Raw genomic sequence first — 19,737 nt, 5'->3', positions numbered from 1 at the left:
TCCACTGTTGTTCAATCTATACATTAATGATATTGGGAAGGATTTGACAAGTGACATACAGTTATTTGCTCTGATATGCAGTCTTTGCAGAATGATTTGAATAGGCTGGAATTGTGGACATGAGAAAATGGGTGTCAGTTCAGTGTCAGTAAATGTAAAGTCATTCACTTCTGCATGATTAGATATCAAATGTTGTATTATATTGGTAGGATTAGGCTAGAAGAAACTGATGAGGCTAGGGATCTTGGAGTGTTAATAGATAGGAAGTTGAAGTTTAGGGGCAATGTGGTGAAGATTGCAAATACAACTCAAAAGGTAATTGCAATGCTGAAACGAACATTCACACGTAAAGATAAGGATGTTATTTTGCTTCTTTACAATGCTTTAATAAGACCTCACTTTGACTATTGTGCGCAGGTCTGGTCTCCTGGTTTCTGTTGTGATTCTGATATATTGGAGAGAGTACAAATTAGAGTGTTAAAAATGATATCAGGATTGTGGAATACTGATTATTCCACAATCAGACAGATTGAGAATTTGTAGACTGCAGACACTAGCAAACAGGAGAAAGAGACGGTGATATGATTGAGACTTGCAAACTTCTGAAAGGGTCATACAGGATTTCAATTGATGGAATTTTTCAATTTATGGAGAGTAATGAAAGGACAAGAGGGCATCCTTGGAAGCTGAGAATGAAGGCTGCCAAGAAGGGTGTGAGGGCTAGATTTTTCTCTCAGAGGGTGGTGCGTGCATGATTGAAATGGATTGCCATTGGATGTTGAGTGCAAGCAGTGTGAATGAATTCAAGAATAGGTATGATAGCTGGTTTGTGTAGTATGTGGCCTCCCTCGATGAGTCTGACTCCCTGGAGGTCTCTCTTAATAATATATTATTATTATTACATGACACCTCCAGGGAGTCCAAGGACTCATCATGGGAGGGCACTTTACTTTGCTAAATTCATCTCACCCTCTCCACTACTACTACATTCTCCTACTATGACACTAATACCATCATTATCTACTGCCCATCATCAACATTTTTTATCTGTAAATTGCATGTGTTCTGAAGGCCGATTTGACTGTGCATAGGATGAAAAATCCGAGTTTCCAGGATAAGAAAATTCTGCTATCTCTGTATGAGATCTGCTAACTCACTTTCTATTGAAAAAGCCCATATAAGAATTCCCTTCATCAAGACGAGAATTGAACTGAGGTCTTTTCCAATTGCGCTACGGTACAATGATATTCTTGGGCTTTGCAAAACTGTTTGGTACTTATCACATAAGTTGTACAAACTGCAGATGATGGGAATAGATAGCATATTGGTTAGATGGATTGAAGATTGACTCTGTGAACTATACCAGTAAGTTGTGCATGATGGGACAGTGTCTCAAAAAAGGAGAGCAACCAGTGACTCTGGTTGCTCTCCTTTTTATTGAAATTTAATTTTTTTAAACAGTGAATTTTTATATCATTCATAATATAAAATTTTGTGTGTGTGTATAGAGAGAGAGAGCCATCATAGCTCAATTGGTTTTGACAATGCCCTTTAGTTGGAGAGGCCTGGGTTTAAATCCTATCTGTGATCCAAAGAACTTTTTCAGGAATTTTCAACTGAAAGTGAGTTAGTGAGATAGCTGGTCTCATATAAAACAGGCCAATGTGCTTGTTTTTCGGGATGAAAAACAGGCACACTGGCCAGAGGACATGCAGTTTACAACACAGAAAATGCATATAGATGATAATTATATAATTATTTCACATAGGATGAGGTCCCCAACTGCTACTGTCTGTGTCAGTATGTTAAAAATATTCCTGACTCTGCACTGATGTTGGCTGCTGCTGTTATGAAATTAGTGCTACTGATTTCATAACAGAAACTTCCATTATGGGCAGGTTTGTCTGGAAAGAGAAAGCAGCCAATAGACATAATTATGGAATAGGGATCTTTCTTTTGACATTCTGTGTTTCTTTGTTTTCCAACAGAAACATGATTAACCACCATACCAGGCTGGAGGTGCATAATACATCCATAATTACATGGATGTGAAGTGTCAATTGAAGTCAATATAACCTTTAGATATTATAGAAAAAATAATATGGATACAAGCGTATATATATTTGATTCATGTGGCCAGTTGGGTGGTTAAGAAATTATGTTGGCATGTTTAAGTGACAACATATTAGAATAGTATACAGATACATAGGTACAATGTAAGTAAGATGTCTTACCCATTGCAGTGGGTAAGGCTTTTTGAATAGTTGACCTCCATACAACCTCAGTCTATCTTTGTGATCAATTTATAAAATCTAAACACACTAGATAACTTAATCATCAGCCATCCTTCAAAGGATAGCTGATGTTTTTATATCAAACATTCTAGATCTTATATAATTATAAGACACTTTGTCAACTCTATATAAAACCTTTGAGATGAGTGTCTTTCATATTTCAATGACTTAAGGCTCTCCCTTAGACAAATAAAAAAAAACACAGCTCCCAGTAAGAAGATTAGTCTCGTATTTAGTGTTGAATACTATGTTTACTCCTTCTTTTCCTTGATTATCATTGCCTGAATATTAGACTCAGTGGCCTATCCTGGTCAGTAACTTGGCTTCTTTGATTAGAGAGAGGGCAGTTAGCATCAATTACGTTATCTGCTGTGTATGTCAGTTGTGTTTGTTTTTCCAGTCAGTTTGCTTGTTTTGCATAATGGAAAGTCCAAATTTCTGGAAGGGAAATGCAGAATCCATTTCTGTATGAGACTGCTAACTCATCTTCATTTGCAAAGCTCTAATAAAGGTTCTTTGTGCCTTTTGACAGGATGTGGACTTGTCTTTCTGCCTAAAGTTAATCATCATCATCATTACACTGAGCTACGGAGGCTCATTTACTAATACATAATGTTATATATGAATATGTATATATATTATTATTAACGTTAAATCTGAAATAGACAACAGAATAAGAAAAGCTGGTATAGTGGATAGCCAGCTGCATAAATTTATATGGAATAAGAGAGAAAGAATCATATTAAAAATGAATATATTAGAAAGAACTTGACATTCTGCTCACACATTCTTGAATGTGTAAGCAGAGTTAATTTAAGGTGGTATGGCCACTTAAATAGAATGGGTGAGGAAAGGTTAGCAAAACAGGTGTTTGATGCCAAGATGGCAGGAAAGAGACCCGGAGGAAGACCAAGGTCTCCAGGATGACTGATTTCAGTCAAAACTGCTTTAGAAGAACGAAATGTTAGATATGACAATATTGGAGTGTTGACAAGTAATAATAGACTAATTTGGAGGAACATTGTTGATAGGAGATTAATAATAACGTAAACTTAATCACATTGTGCTGCCATAGAAACCTGAACATCCCTTGAAGGGATCAGGAAATTGGCGATTTTGATTATGTTATTAATGTGAGATAAAATTTAAATACAGTTGTCTAAAAATTCTATGCAATTTATTTAATTACATTTATTGTATTTTATAAAAAGAGCCTCTGTAGCTCAGTTGTTATAGATGAAGCCCTTTGGTTGAAAAACTCGGTTTGATTCCTATCAATGGTGTGAGGAACCTTTATCTGGTCTCATATAGATGTGGGGGTGGAGTTGCACCTGGAAATTTGAATTTTTTTGTTCCCCAGAACAGGCAAGTCGGCCCCATGAACACACACCTACAGACATAGGGTCAACTACCTTATCCTTGAGACAGTTGCAAGAATAAAAACCTTGAGTAAAATGTAGAAGAGGATTAAGAAAGAAAGAGAGTATTTTAAAAACAAATAAAAAATAGAACAACAACTTAACTAATATACTAATATTCCACAGGAGACATTAACATAATCATCCATTGCCATTTAGTCAGTGTTTCACGTTGTTCATATGGCATAGTTTTGAAAATATGCAATTATAATTTTAATTTTTAATTTTTTAATTTTTGGTATTAAAAAAAAACTAAAAAGGAAGGTAAATCTTTTGTGTATAATCTGTGAACACTCTTACAATATGCTTGCAGATTCTCAGTAGTAGCCTGCAGACCACAGTCTGCAGAAAGAAATATTACTCTAGTTTATTACTAACAAATGAAGTATACAACTCTAAACTTATAACATAAGTTCTTTTGTCATGAGAAGTCTGGCTAGTTAATGTTAACTAGTTCAGTCTTATTGTTAAAATTGTCACAGGTTGATGCTATAGTAGCCTTTTATTTTTTTATTTATTTGTGCGTATGTGTACATGCATGCACACAAATACATATATACACCATGAGAAATTGATATAAAGGTTGAAACTAGAGAATTGAAAATGGTAGGTGGTGGTTCCAAAAATTGTTCTTCATCATCAGTTTCCTGCCATTTACCCTCAAGGGGTGTACAGGATATGATAGTACTACATGAAAAATTTACATCATTACTAACTTCCTATTTACAATTTTCCTCCAAATCAGTCTGTTACCTGTCAAAACTCCAACATTATCAGATCTTATATTTCTATCGTCTAAGTTTTGTACTGTATCAATCTACCTATATCTTGGTCTTCCTCTGGGTCTTTTTCCTGCCAACCTGGCAGAGAACACTTGTTTTGCTAATCTTTCCTCACCCATTCTGTTTAAGTGACCATACCACCTGAGATTAGCTCTGCTAATGCATTCCTGGATGCTGAAAATGTCAAGTTCTTTCCTAATATCCTCATTTTTAATATGACATTGCCATTGATGCCATCTATTCATGCCTATAATCTTTCTCAGGACTCTTATATCAGCGGCCTCTAGTCTTTGGTCAAGGGTTTTACTTCTGACCCAGCTCTAATCCATAAATTAAAACTGGTTTGAATACTGTCTTGTATACAGCTAATTTAGTGATCTGACTAATTTCTCTCTTATTCCATATGAATTTATTCATTTGACTTCCTACCATACCAGCCTTGTTGATTCTGTTGTCTATTTCTATATTTAATTTACCATCTTCACTAAAAATTATGCCTAAGTAGCTGAAATGTTTTACTTGTTCCACAGGTTCTCCATTCACAACACAGTTGACATTTTCAGTGATTTTACTTATTTTAATTGTCTTTGTCTTTTTATTGCTGACCTTCATACCATATCTATTACAACAGTTATTCAATTTAGTCAGAGAATCTTGCAGACTTGTAGCAGATTTATTTAGAAGTATAACATCATCCGCATAAAGCAAAGAGCTGACATTAACATCTCCAATTCTGATATCAGGTTTAATACCACTTTCCTTCATAATGTGATCCATATAGATAATGAATAACAGAGAAGATAATGTACATCCTTGTCTCACATCAGATTTAACATTAAACCATCTTCTTGTACTTCCTTCAATTCTAATTGCTGACTTACAACTCAAATAAAGACTAAGTATTGTTTGATATAATGCCCCATTGACACCATATAACTGTAGCGTATTGAATAGCTTCTCTCTTGGCATCTTGTCATATGCCTTTTCCAAATCGACAAAAATTAAATACAGATCTTGGTTATATTCTCATGATTTTTCCACTTTTTGATGTAAAGTGAAGATCTGATCCTGACAGCCTCTATTTGACCCGAATCCAACTTGTTCTTTGCCAAGCTTTTCTTTTACAATTCTTCTCGGCAGTTTCTCAAGTGTACTTGCATAAATCTTAGAAGTTTTTATGAATTGAACGTAATTCTCACATTCAGTTTTATTTCCCTTTTTATATATGGGTACTATGAGAGCTCTACTCCAATCATTGAGAATTCGTCCCTTTGTCCAGGCATTCTGAACTATGCAGTGCAGCCACTGTAAGACTTTTATACCACCATACCTCAGCATTTCTGGTCGAATATCATCTACTCCTGCTGCCTTTCAACATTTCAAGCCTTTGATGGCTTTTTCTACTTCAAGTATGGATATGTATTCCTGACTGTATGCCTGTCAAGTGTTTTTTACCACTGTACCATCACTGCTTGTTTCGTTTAGCAATTTTTCGAAGTAATTATGCCATACTTCAAGGATATCTTTTTCTCCTGTTTTCATGTCACCTTTATCATCTCTAACTCCTTTTACAGCACTCTTTCCTCCATTTCTAAGCTTCTTCAACAACCACCAGAATATTTTACTGCCTGCTTGATATTTATTTTCTGTTTTTGCCAAAGTCCTCCCATGACTTTTGTTTAGCTAGTTTTACACAGTGTTTAGCTTTCTTACATTTGTCTCTGTATTCTTTAAGAGCACAAGCTGACTTATTTGCCAGGAACTTTTGATATGCTTTCTTCTTTTCCTTCACTGCCTCTTTAACTTCCTGTGTCCACCATGGAGTTCTAATTTTTCTATCCTTGCAGACAACTTCACCTCATGCCTCTCTAGCTGAATCAATCAGGGTTTTCTTCAAGGCTTGCCACTGAATCTCCAAGGTTTGGTTCCTGTTCTCAAACTCTTTCATTTTTTCTTCAATATTCTTTGTGTATTTTAGTCTACAATTCACATCTGAGAGATGCTCAACTTTTATTTGCTTTAAAACTTTCTTACATGTTATTCTTTTCGATATGAAATTCAATTTTATCCTGCTCAAGATTAAATAGTGATCATTTCCAATTTCAAATCCTCTGTACACTCTGGTGTCCTGCACCAGGGAGAAAACATCACTATGAACAATAGCAAAGTCAACGAGTCTTTTCTTATTCCTTGCCTTTTCTCTCCATGTGAATTTGTGCACATTTTTATGTTGGAACATAGTGTTAGTAATAACCAGTCCATGTCCTGAGCAGAAATCCAACAGATATTTGTCATTATTATTAGCTTTGCTTTTTTCTCCAAATTTTCCTAAAATATTTTTGTATGTTTGACAATCATTTCCTACTCTGCTATTTAGATCCCCAACAAGAACAACTTTTCCATTTTCATTATGTCAGTTGCTTTTTCTAAAACCTCAAAAATTTCTCCACTTCTACCTTAGTAGAACCTTCTGTGTGACCATAGGCACAAATGAGTCTCATTGTCCAGCTCCCCATATTCATATTTGCCCACATTACTCTACTTGAGACTGCCTGCCATTCAAGAAGATTAGCCTCGTATTTTGTGTTGAATACTGGCTACTCCTTCTTTTCCTTGATTGTCATTGTCTGAATATAACATTTTGTATTTATTGCGCAGAAAGATCTCAGCAGTTCTTTGCCATTCAGTCTTCTTATGTTGATAGTACCGATCTTTAACTCTGGTGATTTTGAGTTAGGGTGTGTTTTCAGATTTGTTCCAGTAGCTGACTTTTCGCTGTTCGCCCTGGTTCTCTGGTGAAAACGGGGGCCTTGTTTAACCGGGCGATGCCCCAGCTGGCATGAAATTTTGTCATGTTGTACTATCATTTTGTATTTCGGTTTAACTAATAAGAATAAAATTTGGTCGGTTAAATCCCAAATTGCCAGCTTATCCTCGTTCGTTCAGTATCCAGGTAGATGATACCCAACAGGTTGTACCACGAGAAGGTGAGGATTGGACATTAGGTCAGAATCCCTGGTCGGTTCTCCGCATTCCTTTAAAGGCTATGTGGAGGTTTCCTCTCAATTATACAGCTTTGACCCTTAAGCACCCCGTGCAAAATTGTTTAAGCCTTGAAATGTAGTATAGTGTATTCACAATATGCAATTCATTTACAAATAATTTATAAGCTATAAAGTATTTATGCATGAGCAGTTCAAATACCTTGAGCAGCAAAACTTCAAATATATATGACACTCAGATGTATACCCTTAATTTTCATTTTATTATTTCATGATGATTTCACCTTGTTGTTTGTCATTGTTATGATGCAAATTCCTCCAGTTCTACTCATTGAGAAAATGTTTCTTTCAGGCCACACAGTGCTTAATAAATACCTGTTGTATCTTTCTTTGAAAACATTCATTGAAGATGCATACACAGCATTTACTGGTAGTCCTTTCCATACATGCTATGAGCTGACAAAACCTCACAGGTTTCCTCCGCACACTCAGCTTCCAGGGATGGCCCTGATTCCAGTCCCCCCCCCCTCCCCTCTCCACTTGCTGAGCTGTAAATTCTCATTTGTCTATACTGTAAGATTTACTTATCAACTTGAGTGTTTCTTTCATGTCTCTTCTCATCCATTTATTACTGAAACTTTTAAGACACTGTCCCTCACTCTGTCCTCAAATGCACAATTCCATAGGCAGATATCATCTTGGTTATCCTCTGCTGCTAGATCTTTTCAGTTATCTTCTCATCTCTTCTGAACTCAGGTGACATTTCTGAGCATACTAGTCATGATACCATCATATCAAAGTCCAGTAAGGTAGGAGAATAACTTCTTTATTCCTGTAAATTAGACTTCTTTTCAACTAGCATGATGACTTACAAGCATAGCCCCTAAATTTTAACTCTTCATATACCATCACCCCCAAGTCTTTAGCTTCTTTGTCATTGATCACTTGTAGAAAATTAGCATTAATATAATATTCTTATCTACAGTGTCCTCAGTTCAAAATGCATAATCTTGCACTTAACAGCATTGAACTGATATTCATTTATCATTTCTCTATAGAACCAGTTTGTTCAGACCAGCCTACAAGGATTCTATATCAGATATGACCCTTATCACCCTCATTAACTTTATATTGTAAGCAGGTAATTGTATATTAGCATCTAGACCAACCTAAATATCATTGTATCACTGATCTGTGATACACCATGATCACCCTCCTCCTATTTGATTCAGCATCTCCATATATTATTCTGATAACCATTATTGAGCCATTCTCCTATCCATATCACAAGTCTGTTCTGTATAACGATTCCTCTGTATATATACCAACCTCCAGTATAGAATCCAGAATTATCATGGTATATCCATTTCTCCTTATCCAACATTGCAGCCACTGTATCATAAAATACAAGCAAATTGCTAAAGTAGGAACTAATTTTTTACAAATCATTCTGTTTCCATATATAGAGGATGCATCTATCCATTTCTAGATGCAGGTCCTAATTATCTTCTCCAACACCTTAATCTCTTTAGAGATATCGATAGATCTAGAATTGTTGCTTTAGTCCTATCTCTAGCATTGTGTAATGGAATCATCTCTTTCCTTTCTACTTATTAGGAATGTACCCATGTTGAGTCTCAAATTGAATTATCAACTCAGAGGCATTGCTAATTTTCTGGCACATTTCCTTCAGCATCAGTGACTATATTCCAAACATTCCTGCTCTCGTCTTCAGATCAAGTTCTTGAGATAGCTTTAATACCCCCATCTCATCCACTCCATTCTTTTATCTTGTTCTATCTAAATAAAATAACGTGAACAATAAATCAGGCTCATCTTTATGCAGTTGACATAAAAACTTCATGGGTAACCTAACCAGATCATGGGAAAGAGATTTAGACGATAAATAAATTAGTTCAAAAATGACTTCATATTAAAAACTGTTATGACAAGTAACATTGTAACTGCCAAAAGTCCCAACAGTGCTATTGTGAAATAAATTCATCTTCATTGATCTCCTAATGCCTGAAGACTCGTGACCTTAGCAACAATGTTTCTCCATCTACTTCTCTCTTGCCTTGCCAGTTGCTTCTCCCAAGGAAAGTCTTGAGATCCTTTGGATTTGATTTATCCATCTCGCTGTTGGTCTTCCTTCTTGCATTTACCTCCTACTTTTCCTTGCATGCTTTCCTTCTTGATGTTATCACCATCTCATCATGATATATGACCAAAATATTGAAGTATCTTCTTATTGACTATGTCACTCAATCTCTTTTTGATATTTAATTGATTGAGAATACTGACAATACTAACAAATAATTTTTGTGATCTTACAGATTTGCTTCAGTGAGAATCAATTGTTGTGTGTGTGTGTTTCAACTTAAAGTTCCACTATTCAGAACAATCTGTAGAGAGAGAGAGAACCAGTAGATGAAATACCCTCAAACTTCATGGGTAACCTAACCAGATCATGGGAAAGAGATTTTGACGATAAATAAATTAGTTCAAAAATGACTTCATACCGATAAGGGAAATATGGCACTGTGAGGGGAAGAAAATTATATTAATGCGAACTGGATGGTATATGATACAGAAAATATGTCATATCTAGCTGGTATGCTGCAAGGAGCTTGAGGGGATCCGGATGATCAGGGGAGGTGATGTTTGATATGCTGGCCTTTGTGTAGGACCAATAGCTGATGCTGCCATACAGCATTGTGTACAGTGGAACACAACTGATCTGTCGAAAGGCTTTACATATTGTGTGATTTTGTCTTTCAAATCTGGTGAACTTGTCCTGATATGCCATGCTTTTGAGGTAACTCAAAAGCCAGGCCAGAAGTCACAGGAGTTAAGGTTTGCTGAATGCAGTAGCCACATTTCATAGAAAATGAGTAACTGATTACTTTATTCTCTGTGAGTTGATGCAATAATTGCTGAACAGTTGAGTATGTTCCAAGGCCAATCCTCATCCATCTCCATGCATGCAAGACATTTCTCATACACTGGCATTTATCATTTGAAACTCTTGGCTGTGGCTGAGTTTATATGGGTAGCATTGTTCTGTATACTGTTGTGTATGGCAAATCTAATTGTCTTGATGTGGCATGTGCACAGTATGTATGAACCTAGAGCATTCTCATATGACTGCTCAACACCTTCACTCATTTCCAGAATTTCAGATTTACACCCTCTTCCGGGTTGTCAAACTGCCTGTCTCTTCATTTGACAAACCATGTATCACATCGCATTTGGTTCCATTGGGCCTTTTCACAAGGTTTTTAAATGTCTGTACTCATGAAGCGCTGTGGCAGCATTTTCCCCATTCTTATAGAAACACTTCACAAGCAAGGCACGTTCAGGCAAAATGAGACCCATCACCCAAGTCAAATGACTGTAGAGTCAATATCACTCCTTCATTTATACCACCTTACAACTCACATGGTATGCACAATTCACTGTTTCTTCTTGCTCACAGTGCCATATTTTCCCTATCAGTCATTTTTTAAACTTTTTTTTTTTATTATTATCAAAATACCTTCCCTATGATTTGATTAGGGTACCCACCAAGTTTGAGGATATTTTGTCTACTGGTTCTCTCTACAGATTGCTCTGAATAATGGTACTTTAATTTGATACACCCTGTGTGTGTGTGGGGGGGGTAGTAATACAGTGGTATCACAATTATTTAGAATTCATAATTGATTATATATATATATATATATATATATATAAATAAACCACACTATATCAATTTGCACACAGGTGATACTTGAAGATGAATGTTTAGATTTATTGACTAAGAAATTGCGAAGTTGGGCAGAGGTGCACTGTCAGAATCTCAAATATTCCAAGTTACTTCTTAAAGTAATATCTACTTATGGAAAAGAGGTAAGGCATTTTAATTTATTTTTGCTGGTTGGTTAAATGAAGGAATAGTTAATTCAATGTGTTATATAGTGCTATTAATATTATTTGACACCTCCATTGAGTCCAAAGACAATCCACTCAATCCAGACAATACAACTCAATCCACCAACTGACCACAACTACACCAATGCCATCTACCACTGACCATCACCACTAGCACTTCCACAGACAATCACAAACATCCATTCCACGGCAGGATTCGAAGCTGCAGCCCCTTTGGCTGGAGAGCAGACATGCTAACCACTTGGCCAGCCAGGCCGACAGTAATCCTACTGATATACAACTCATTTTTATAACATCTATTATGTTAACCTATTCAAGAATTGGTTCGGTTATAGTTCGGTTATTTCAAGATCATATAATTGAAATATCACTGTGTGCGTGCATGTAATGAATACTAGATATCTCTAACCACTCTTGATTTCTTATTTGCTGTTGACTCTTCTAAGTAAATTGTGTATGTTGTTTGTATGGTTTGGTTAGGAATAATGCTCACATAGCCATTTTCATTCATATGTTATTTGGCATTATAAGAATGCCAAGTGGGGTGATTTTGTGAAGTGCAGAAATCACAAAATGGAAACATTTATCCTGTTCCATTTTAATTGCTTGTCCCTTATCTAAACCTTGGTTTTTCTAAGAACTAAGGCTGTACTAGAAAAAAAAAAATTTAATCCAGCATATTACATTTCTTTTATCAAAATCTCCACCATCCTTTTATATTTATACTAAAGCTTAAATTAATTGCAAGCAAATTATCACTACATTCAAAATTAATTGCCAGTTTTGCTTTGTGGTCTCTCGGCAAAGCTATTGATTAAGTCCAATCCTGTTTCTTTCCATTTTTGTATTCACTGTTAGTTATCCAGGATCATGCATTGATGAGCTTGGAATATTTACTTTACTTGGAATAGTACTTATGGGTTGTATGGTAGTATTCATCTCCTTAATATCTGCTGTTGTGGTTTCGTTTGATGGATATTCTGGAGGATAACATTTTTAATAACCATGAAATATGGAAGCACAGGTTTAGACCAACTTATTCCAAGGTCCCATAATTTCAACATACCAGTTATGTTGAAATTCTCTGGCTATTTCCAGTTTCTAATAAAAAAGGAAGATAGAAAATACAGGGTGATCAAAATTAAAGTATGCCTGTTTAAGGCCATCCAGTGATCCAGATGCTGTGAAACTTTGCAGGACTACATTGTGTGTCATGCAGAAACAATAATCAAAAAAAAAAAAAAAAAAAGGTAGTGCCGAAATTCACCACTAGTGAGCTTTGTAAACATCAAGTGCATGGAATTTGCATATCACACAAGCTGTACTACTTAAACGGTTTGCAATGTTATTGCTGCACTCCATGAATTTTGTCGCTTGAACAAATTTTGATGAGGTACACTATCTCCATTTGATCTGTGATGAATGATTAGTCTTCTTGAAGAAACTGGATCATTGGGAGTTAGATATGACAGTGGTTGCAAACCAGTCAGTTCACAAGAGAATGATTTGTCACTGCTGTCGTGACATTGTTATTCATGGAGCAGGCCATGAATAACAGTGTTGTTTCCTGCAGTGCATGTGTTGTATCAAGACACATTGATGCCCTTACACAATTGTCAAGAAAATTCTACAGAAGATTCTGCATTTCCACCCATTCAAGATAACCTTCACACATGCACCTGCAGGACTTTGAAAGTTGACTCACATTCACTTTAACATTCCTTGCTCAAGTGGAGTTGGACACTGCATGGATGATTTTGTGTGAGTATTCACAGCTCTGAACAGAGCTGTGAATACTCACAATTGCCAGATTGTGGGTATTCTACACAAAACCCACATCTAATCCAACAAATTCCTTTGCATTCACCGAAGTTACTGTCTGGTGTGGGTTTACTCATTTATCATTAGCCATTCTTCTTGAAGGACATTTTCTGGTTGGCCTCTCTAACTTTAACAACTCAAGACACTCAGATTGGCCTATAATTTGTAGCCTTAGTCTTCTGCCCTTGTGAAGTGGAATAGTTTTTCCCACTTTTCACTTTGGGATTCGCTTGTCGCAAGACTCATGTTAAAAATTGTGCTAAAGGTTGCAGTTTGGAAGTGGAAAATGTGAGGTGGACTCCTGAGAGAGAGAGATGTTGTTCAAACCTTTCTCCACAGGAAAGCTGAAAGTAAAGGAAAGGTGTCAGTACATAATCATTCAAATATTCTAATATCCATTCCTTTAGCTAGTCTGGAATGAAGAATGGCACCAGTCACCTGCCTACCCAATTCAGGTGGTGCCAATTTAGATAGTTTTCAAACTTTCGTCAAAGATTTAGAGTACTGTGCTTTTCTTCTTGCCTTATGCTGGAAATTTGCATGACAGCAGATGGAGTCCTACCAGGAAGGGGGGAAAGTTAACAGAAAAATAGAAAATAAAAACAGTAGCAGACCTACAAATCAAGTAATTCAGGCAGCCAGCATCTTCAAGGATAACATCAGAAAGGCTAAACCAATCAAGGTAATATAATTAGGGACCTAGAAATCACATGGATATGAAGTGTACTTTTTTTAAATTAAAAAAAAAGATATATGTAAGATTTTAGTTAAATTTATGAAAAATAGAAAAAAAAAATTTAAGAAATACTGATGTTAGATCTTGAATGATGGCTCTATCAAGAATAGAACTGCTCCATTCAAGATTTAACAAGAGAACAATATCAAGCAAAAGCACACTTGCACTCTTGGCAAAACAGACATAATATGTGAAGATGCAGATATTAACTTTCCTTAAAAAGGAATTAAAATATGAAAGAAGAGGGTGAATCTTAAATTAAAATGAAATCGAAGGAGAAAATAAATATTAAATTGTACTAAGTTTAAGGTTATTGTCAAAAATAGATGGAATCTTAATTTGTCAAAAATATCAATGTTAAAATACGCCACAAGAGAAATGAAGAGGCTGGGCATCTGGATTTTGGGAATTTGCGAGACGAGATGGCCAGGATCTGGAAAGTGTCAACAAGATAATATGACAATGTATTACTCTGGGAATGATGAGAACAAACATCGACATGGTGTAGCTGTAATAGTAGATGAAGAAATCAATAAATCAGTAATAAATTGGATTCCATTTTCTGAAAGGATAATGCTGTTACAACTTAAGGGAAACCCCGTTAACATAAATATCATCCAAGCTTATGCACCCACAGCTGACAAAAGTGAAGAAGATGTTGAAGAGTTTTATGAACACCTAAAAGAGATTAAAAACCTAACAAAGAAACATGATATAAACATAGTGATGGGTGACTTCAATGCAAAAGTGGGAAGAGGGGGTGATGGAGAAATTGTTGGCAAACATGGCTTAGGCACCAGAAATGACAGAGGAGATCGCCTAGTCCAATTCTGTCAGGAAGAAGATCTAACAATAGCAAATACCTGGTTTAAACTTCCACCCAGAAGACTGTACACTTGGAAATCGCCTCAAGATAACCAACATAATATTGTCAGAAATCAAATTGATTATATACTGATAAATAAAAGATTCCACAGTAGTATAAAGAGTGCAAAGACTTATCCTGGAGCAGATATCTCATCAGACCACAATCCCATAGTTGCAGAAGTACGTCTTAGATTAAAATCAGCTAAAAAATCACAAAAGAAGAAAAAGAAAATTGATGTAGAAAAACTGAAAGACCCGAACATAAATAAAAGTGCCAAGACACAGATTACCTGTGATTACAACAGATTAACATAGAAGAAAATAAAAGTGTGGAATCTCTTTGGAATAGCTTAAAGAATGCCATCGTAACAACAAGTATTGAAGAAGTAGGTTATGTGAATAATATAAAACAACAGGAATGGATGACAGATGAGATTCTTTCTCTTATTGATACAAGAAGAATGTATAAAAACAAAGACCTAGCAAAGACCAGGTATACAGAAACACATAACATCATCAAGAAAAAAATAAAAGAAGCCAAGGAAAATTGGATGAAAAATTTATGTACTGAAATTGAACTGCTTCAGAAACAACATGATAATTTCAATCTGTATAAGAAAATCAACGAAATTTCCGGAAAACTGAGGAAAAAGCAAATAGTGTCTCTAAGAGATGAAAATGGAAAAATAGTTCTAGAAGAAGAGAATAAAGCACAGATTTGGATTAAATATGTAACAGAACTTTTCAATGATACTAGACAGAAGCCTATAAATATAAAAGATAACATTCAAGGACCAGCAATCATGAAATGTGAAATAGAGAATGCTATACAAACAAGTAAAACAGGAAAAGCCAGTGAACCAGATGGTGTGCAAACAGGATTTTTAAAATTAATCGAACCAGATAACATCAAACTTCTTGAAAAACTATTTAATAAAATATATGAAAGTGATGAATTTCCATCAGATTGGCTCAAATCTACATTTATCACTATCCCAAAGAAACCCAAAGCGAATTCCTGTGGTGACTTCAGACTTATTAGTCTAATGAGCCAAACATTAAAAATATTTTTGAAAGTAATTCAGAATCACATTTATAGAAAAAGTGAAGAAACTCTAAGTGAAACACAATTCGGCTTTCGGAATGGTTTTGGTACTAGAGAGGCCCTTTTCTGTACCCAAATATTGATACAAAAATGCATAGAAAAACAGAAATCTGTCTTTATGTGTTTCATAGATTTTGAAAAAGCATTCGACAAAGTCAGACACACCAACTTAATAGAAATCCTTCAACAAATAAGGCTAGACGAACAAGACATAAGACTAATAACAAATCTGTATTGGAATCAGTCAGCTACCGTTCAATTAGACAACATTACCACCAGTGATATTAACATCAAAAGAGGAGTGAGACAAGGATGTGTGCTCTCACCACTCCTGTTCAACATATATGCAGAGGTAATCTTTAAAAAAGCATTGGAAGAATGTCCAGAGGGAATCACAATAAATGGAAAGATTGTTAACAACCTACGATATGCAGATGACACCGTGCTAATTGCAGATAACATTATGGATCTCCAAAAACTCGTTGACAGAGTATACATAGAAAGCCAAAGAATGGAAATAAATATAAACATCAACAAGACAAAATACATGATCATCAGCAAACATCCAGCCTCATCAATGAAACTGACACTCAATGGGAAAAATATTGATCAAGTGTCAAGATATAAATATCTTGGTTGCTGGCTTAATGAGCGGTGGGATCCAGAAATAGATATAAAGACAAGGATTGAAGTTGCAAGGCAGTCCTTCATGAAAATGAGAACACTATTCTGCAATAAAGACCTAAACATGGAAGTCAGATGCTGAATGCTGAAATGCTACGTGTGGTCTATTTTGCTCTATGGAGTTGAAACATGGACATTGAAGGCGACAACCATCAAGAAAATCGAAGCCTTTGAGATGTGGCTATACAGAAGAATGCTAAAGATATCATGGACAGAAAAAATTACCAATGAAGATGTCTTAAAATCCATTGGCAAAGCTAAACATCTTGTACAAATAATCAAGAAACGAAAAACATCATATCTTGGACACATCATGAGAAACAGCAAATACCAACTTCTACAAACTATTTTGGTAGGAAGAATTGATGGCAAAGGAACTAGAGGAAGAAAAAGAATATCATGGTTTGACAACATCAAGACGTGGACAGGAAAGAGCAGTGCACAACTGCTCAGATTAGCACAAGAGCGCAGTTTGTTCGCCAAGATGGTCGCTGACCTTCGATAGAAGATAGCACAATAAGAAGAAGAAAATACGCAATGTATAAAGTCGTGTATCATCGTGCGAATGAAAGTTCAAAGATCGCAGTTTGACCACCAAAGATGACATAACGAGCGATGAGTAGGCATTCGTGGAATACGCAAGAAATTCGCGTTCCCCGAAAAGAGCGATGCGCATACAGCAAGGAGGTGACAGCAAATGGGAGAACGTCGTAGACAAGTTTGGAGTGCGGAAAGAAGGCACTATAATGGAGTTTAAAATGGATTCACATCGTTGTGAGGGATCTTTTTTGCTTCCTTTTACGTTTTTTTCCTGGTTCCTGTTCCCCGATCGCGTGTGCCCTCCCGTGGGTCTCTTGCTCGAAGTTCCCGAGCGGATCAGCATGCTTGATACCCGACAAAGATGTGTGAAGATGGCAAAGCAGCAGCGTGTTTCCCGTTGCTGAGCGATACGAATCGAAGAAAATATAGCACAAGATGACTGCAGCGTTTGAGTTTTAGACCATCGGTGCGGATCTAACTGATGAGAAAGCAGCAAAGGATTCCTTTGAAGATAAATCGTGTTAGAAGCAGCGACACGAAAAGTTCGTAAGCCCAGAAGAAACAAGTGGCTAATTCGGGACGAGCACGTGACTCCCACGTGGTGGAAATCCATCATACAGAGGGACAATCTATAACAATGAACAGGCGGAAGGATCGAGAAATCATCTAACAAGGTGGTAATGTACAAATCTTCCCTTTTTTTTGTATTATCTATTGGTGACGAAGGTGTAAAATGGACAGAGTTTAGAAAAGAAGAGAGAGAGAGATTTTTGAGACAGTTTCCTGTGTAATGTTAATCGAATTGGACTGGCAGTCTACATTCATAACTTGTCTAGACCAAGTTTAATGTGTATGGGTCATTAGCAGCAGTAATCTAGTTTAATACCGACATCAATGTTTGTGATATAGATGAACATAAGATTCTCATGAGTGTGTTTGAATAGCCTGTCTGTTTGATTATTATTACCCTGCTTTAATTTATTGTATTTTAGTGTTAACCTTGATTTGCTTGATTATATGTGTTGTTTAAATTGTAATGTTTTCCCATGTATACCTGAGTTTGTCTGAGTAAGAGATTGAATTTTACCACTCACGAAAATATGGAACCTATGTCTAGAGGGAAAAAAGGGGAATTTAAGATTGTCAAGGCCATGACTGTATACTGAGAACTCAATCTACCTAACTACTTAATCTATATAAGGTATTACTTGAATTCTGGGAAAGTTTCTTCGGATAAGAGTTTCTATCCTAGAGTTCTGACTGGCGCAGCATAAACAAAAAATTTCGTCAGAGCTCAAAGAGAGAAACGGCCCCAGAAAGTCAGCTTAGAAGCCAGATCTCAATAGGCACAAGGAGAACAATAGAGGTAAAATATTTAAGAAAACAACGACGTAACACTGAGCCACTGTAAAAATCTCATAATCGTGGTTTACTTGGTATGTTTGCTTTTTACGCTATTATATTTTTACTGAGTGTAAATTTTAGTATTATTATTATTATGGGCTACTCCATGGAGTTTTTAGACTCATTGTGGAAGGCCCTAAACATCATGCTTAGCACTATCCAACATTTGTGTAGTAACTATCATACTTTGCTTTGAACTCATTCACAGTCATGGCACCCACAACAGACTCCGGCAACCTATTCCAGTCATTCACCACTTTCCAAGCAAAAAATCTAGTCCTCATAATCCTGCTAACTATACTCTTACTCATTTTCCCCTTTTCCATCTGTCATCATAAGGTTCAGTCCATAGACCTGCTACCATCTTGGTCACTCGCCTTTGGATCCTCTACATCTTTTCATTGCCAAGAAACCCAGGTGACTTGATCTGCATGCAGTAATCAAGATGGAGTCTTACCAAGGCTCAATAAAGAGGTATCAAATAAAGTAACCAAGTAATTCATAAGCTACTCTTGCAATATGCCCTCTAAATTTCAACTTTCTATCCACTAACACTCCCTAATTCCTGCCTTCATCTATTTCCTAGAGTATGGTTCCATCGATATGGTACACAGCTGGTAATCTTTTCATCCCACAGTGCATAACCTTACATTTTGCCACATCAAACTGACATCTATTCTTCTTTTCCTAGACTGCTAGTCTATCCAAATCACCCTGCAAAATTTTAACATCTGTATTAACTATTGCTCTACCCAATTTTGCATCATCGACAAACAACTGAATAGTTCCACTCAGATCCTTTCCTATATTGTTAATGTACAAATTAGCACAGGCCAAGAACAGAACCCTGTGGCATGGCACTAGATATAGGCCTTCTACTGGACTCTACTCTTGAATAAACAATTCTCTAATATCTCTTCATCAACCACCCTCTTATCCACTTCACCAACTTTATATCCATCGTCATATGCTGCAATTTATTGATTATAATTCCATCTGGTATTATAATCAATAAATTCCTCCTGTCAAAACCTTTTGCAAAGTCGAGCAGTATTACTATAAACCAATTACCTTTATCCAACTGAGCTGTCACTGTATTATAAAACATAAGCAAGCTACTGAGGCACGACCTACCCTTCACAAAACAATTC

At 36.1% G+C, this 19,737-nt stretch overlaps 1 protein-coding gene across 2 annotated transcripts in view; it reads left to right on the top strand.

Moving 5' to 3' along the window:
• LOC150105929 (Fanconi anemia group E protein-like) overlaps positions 1–19,737 on the top strand; it is a 145,104-nt gene that overhangs the window by 116,282 nt on the left and 9,085 nt on the right. For both annotated transcript variants that reach the window (XM_090393693.1, XM_090393692.1), the window contains exon 8: positions 11,262–11,387. In XM_090393693.1, the coding sequence (XP_090249819.1) occupies positions 11,262–11,387 (126 nt within the window). The remainder of the gene's footprint in view (positions 1–11,261; positions 11,388–19,737) is intronic.

This window comes from Typopeltis vanoorti, chromosome 6 (genome assembly GCF_054136105.1).
Source record: "Typopeltis vanoorti isolate ZY-2024b chromosome 6, IOZ_Tvanoo_1.0, whole genome shotgun sequence".
Lineage (NCBI taxonomy): Eukaryota > Metazoa > Arthropoda > Arachnida > Uropygi > Thelyphonidae > Typopeltis > Typopeltis vanoorti.
Note: the sequence above shows the minus strand (reverse complement) of the source record. Positions and strands in the feature narration are given on the sequence as shown.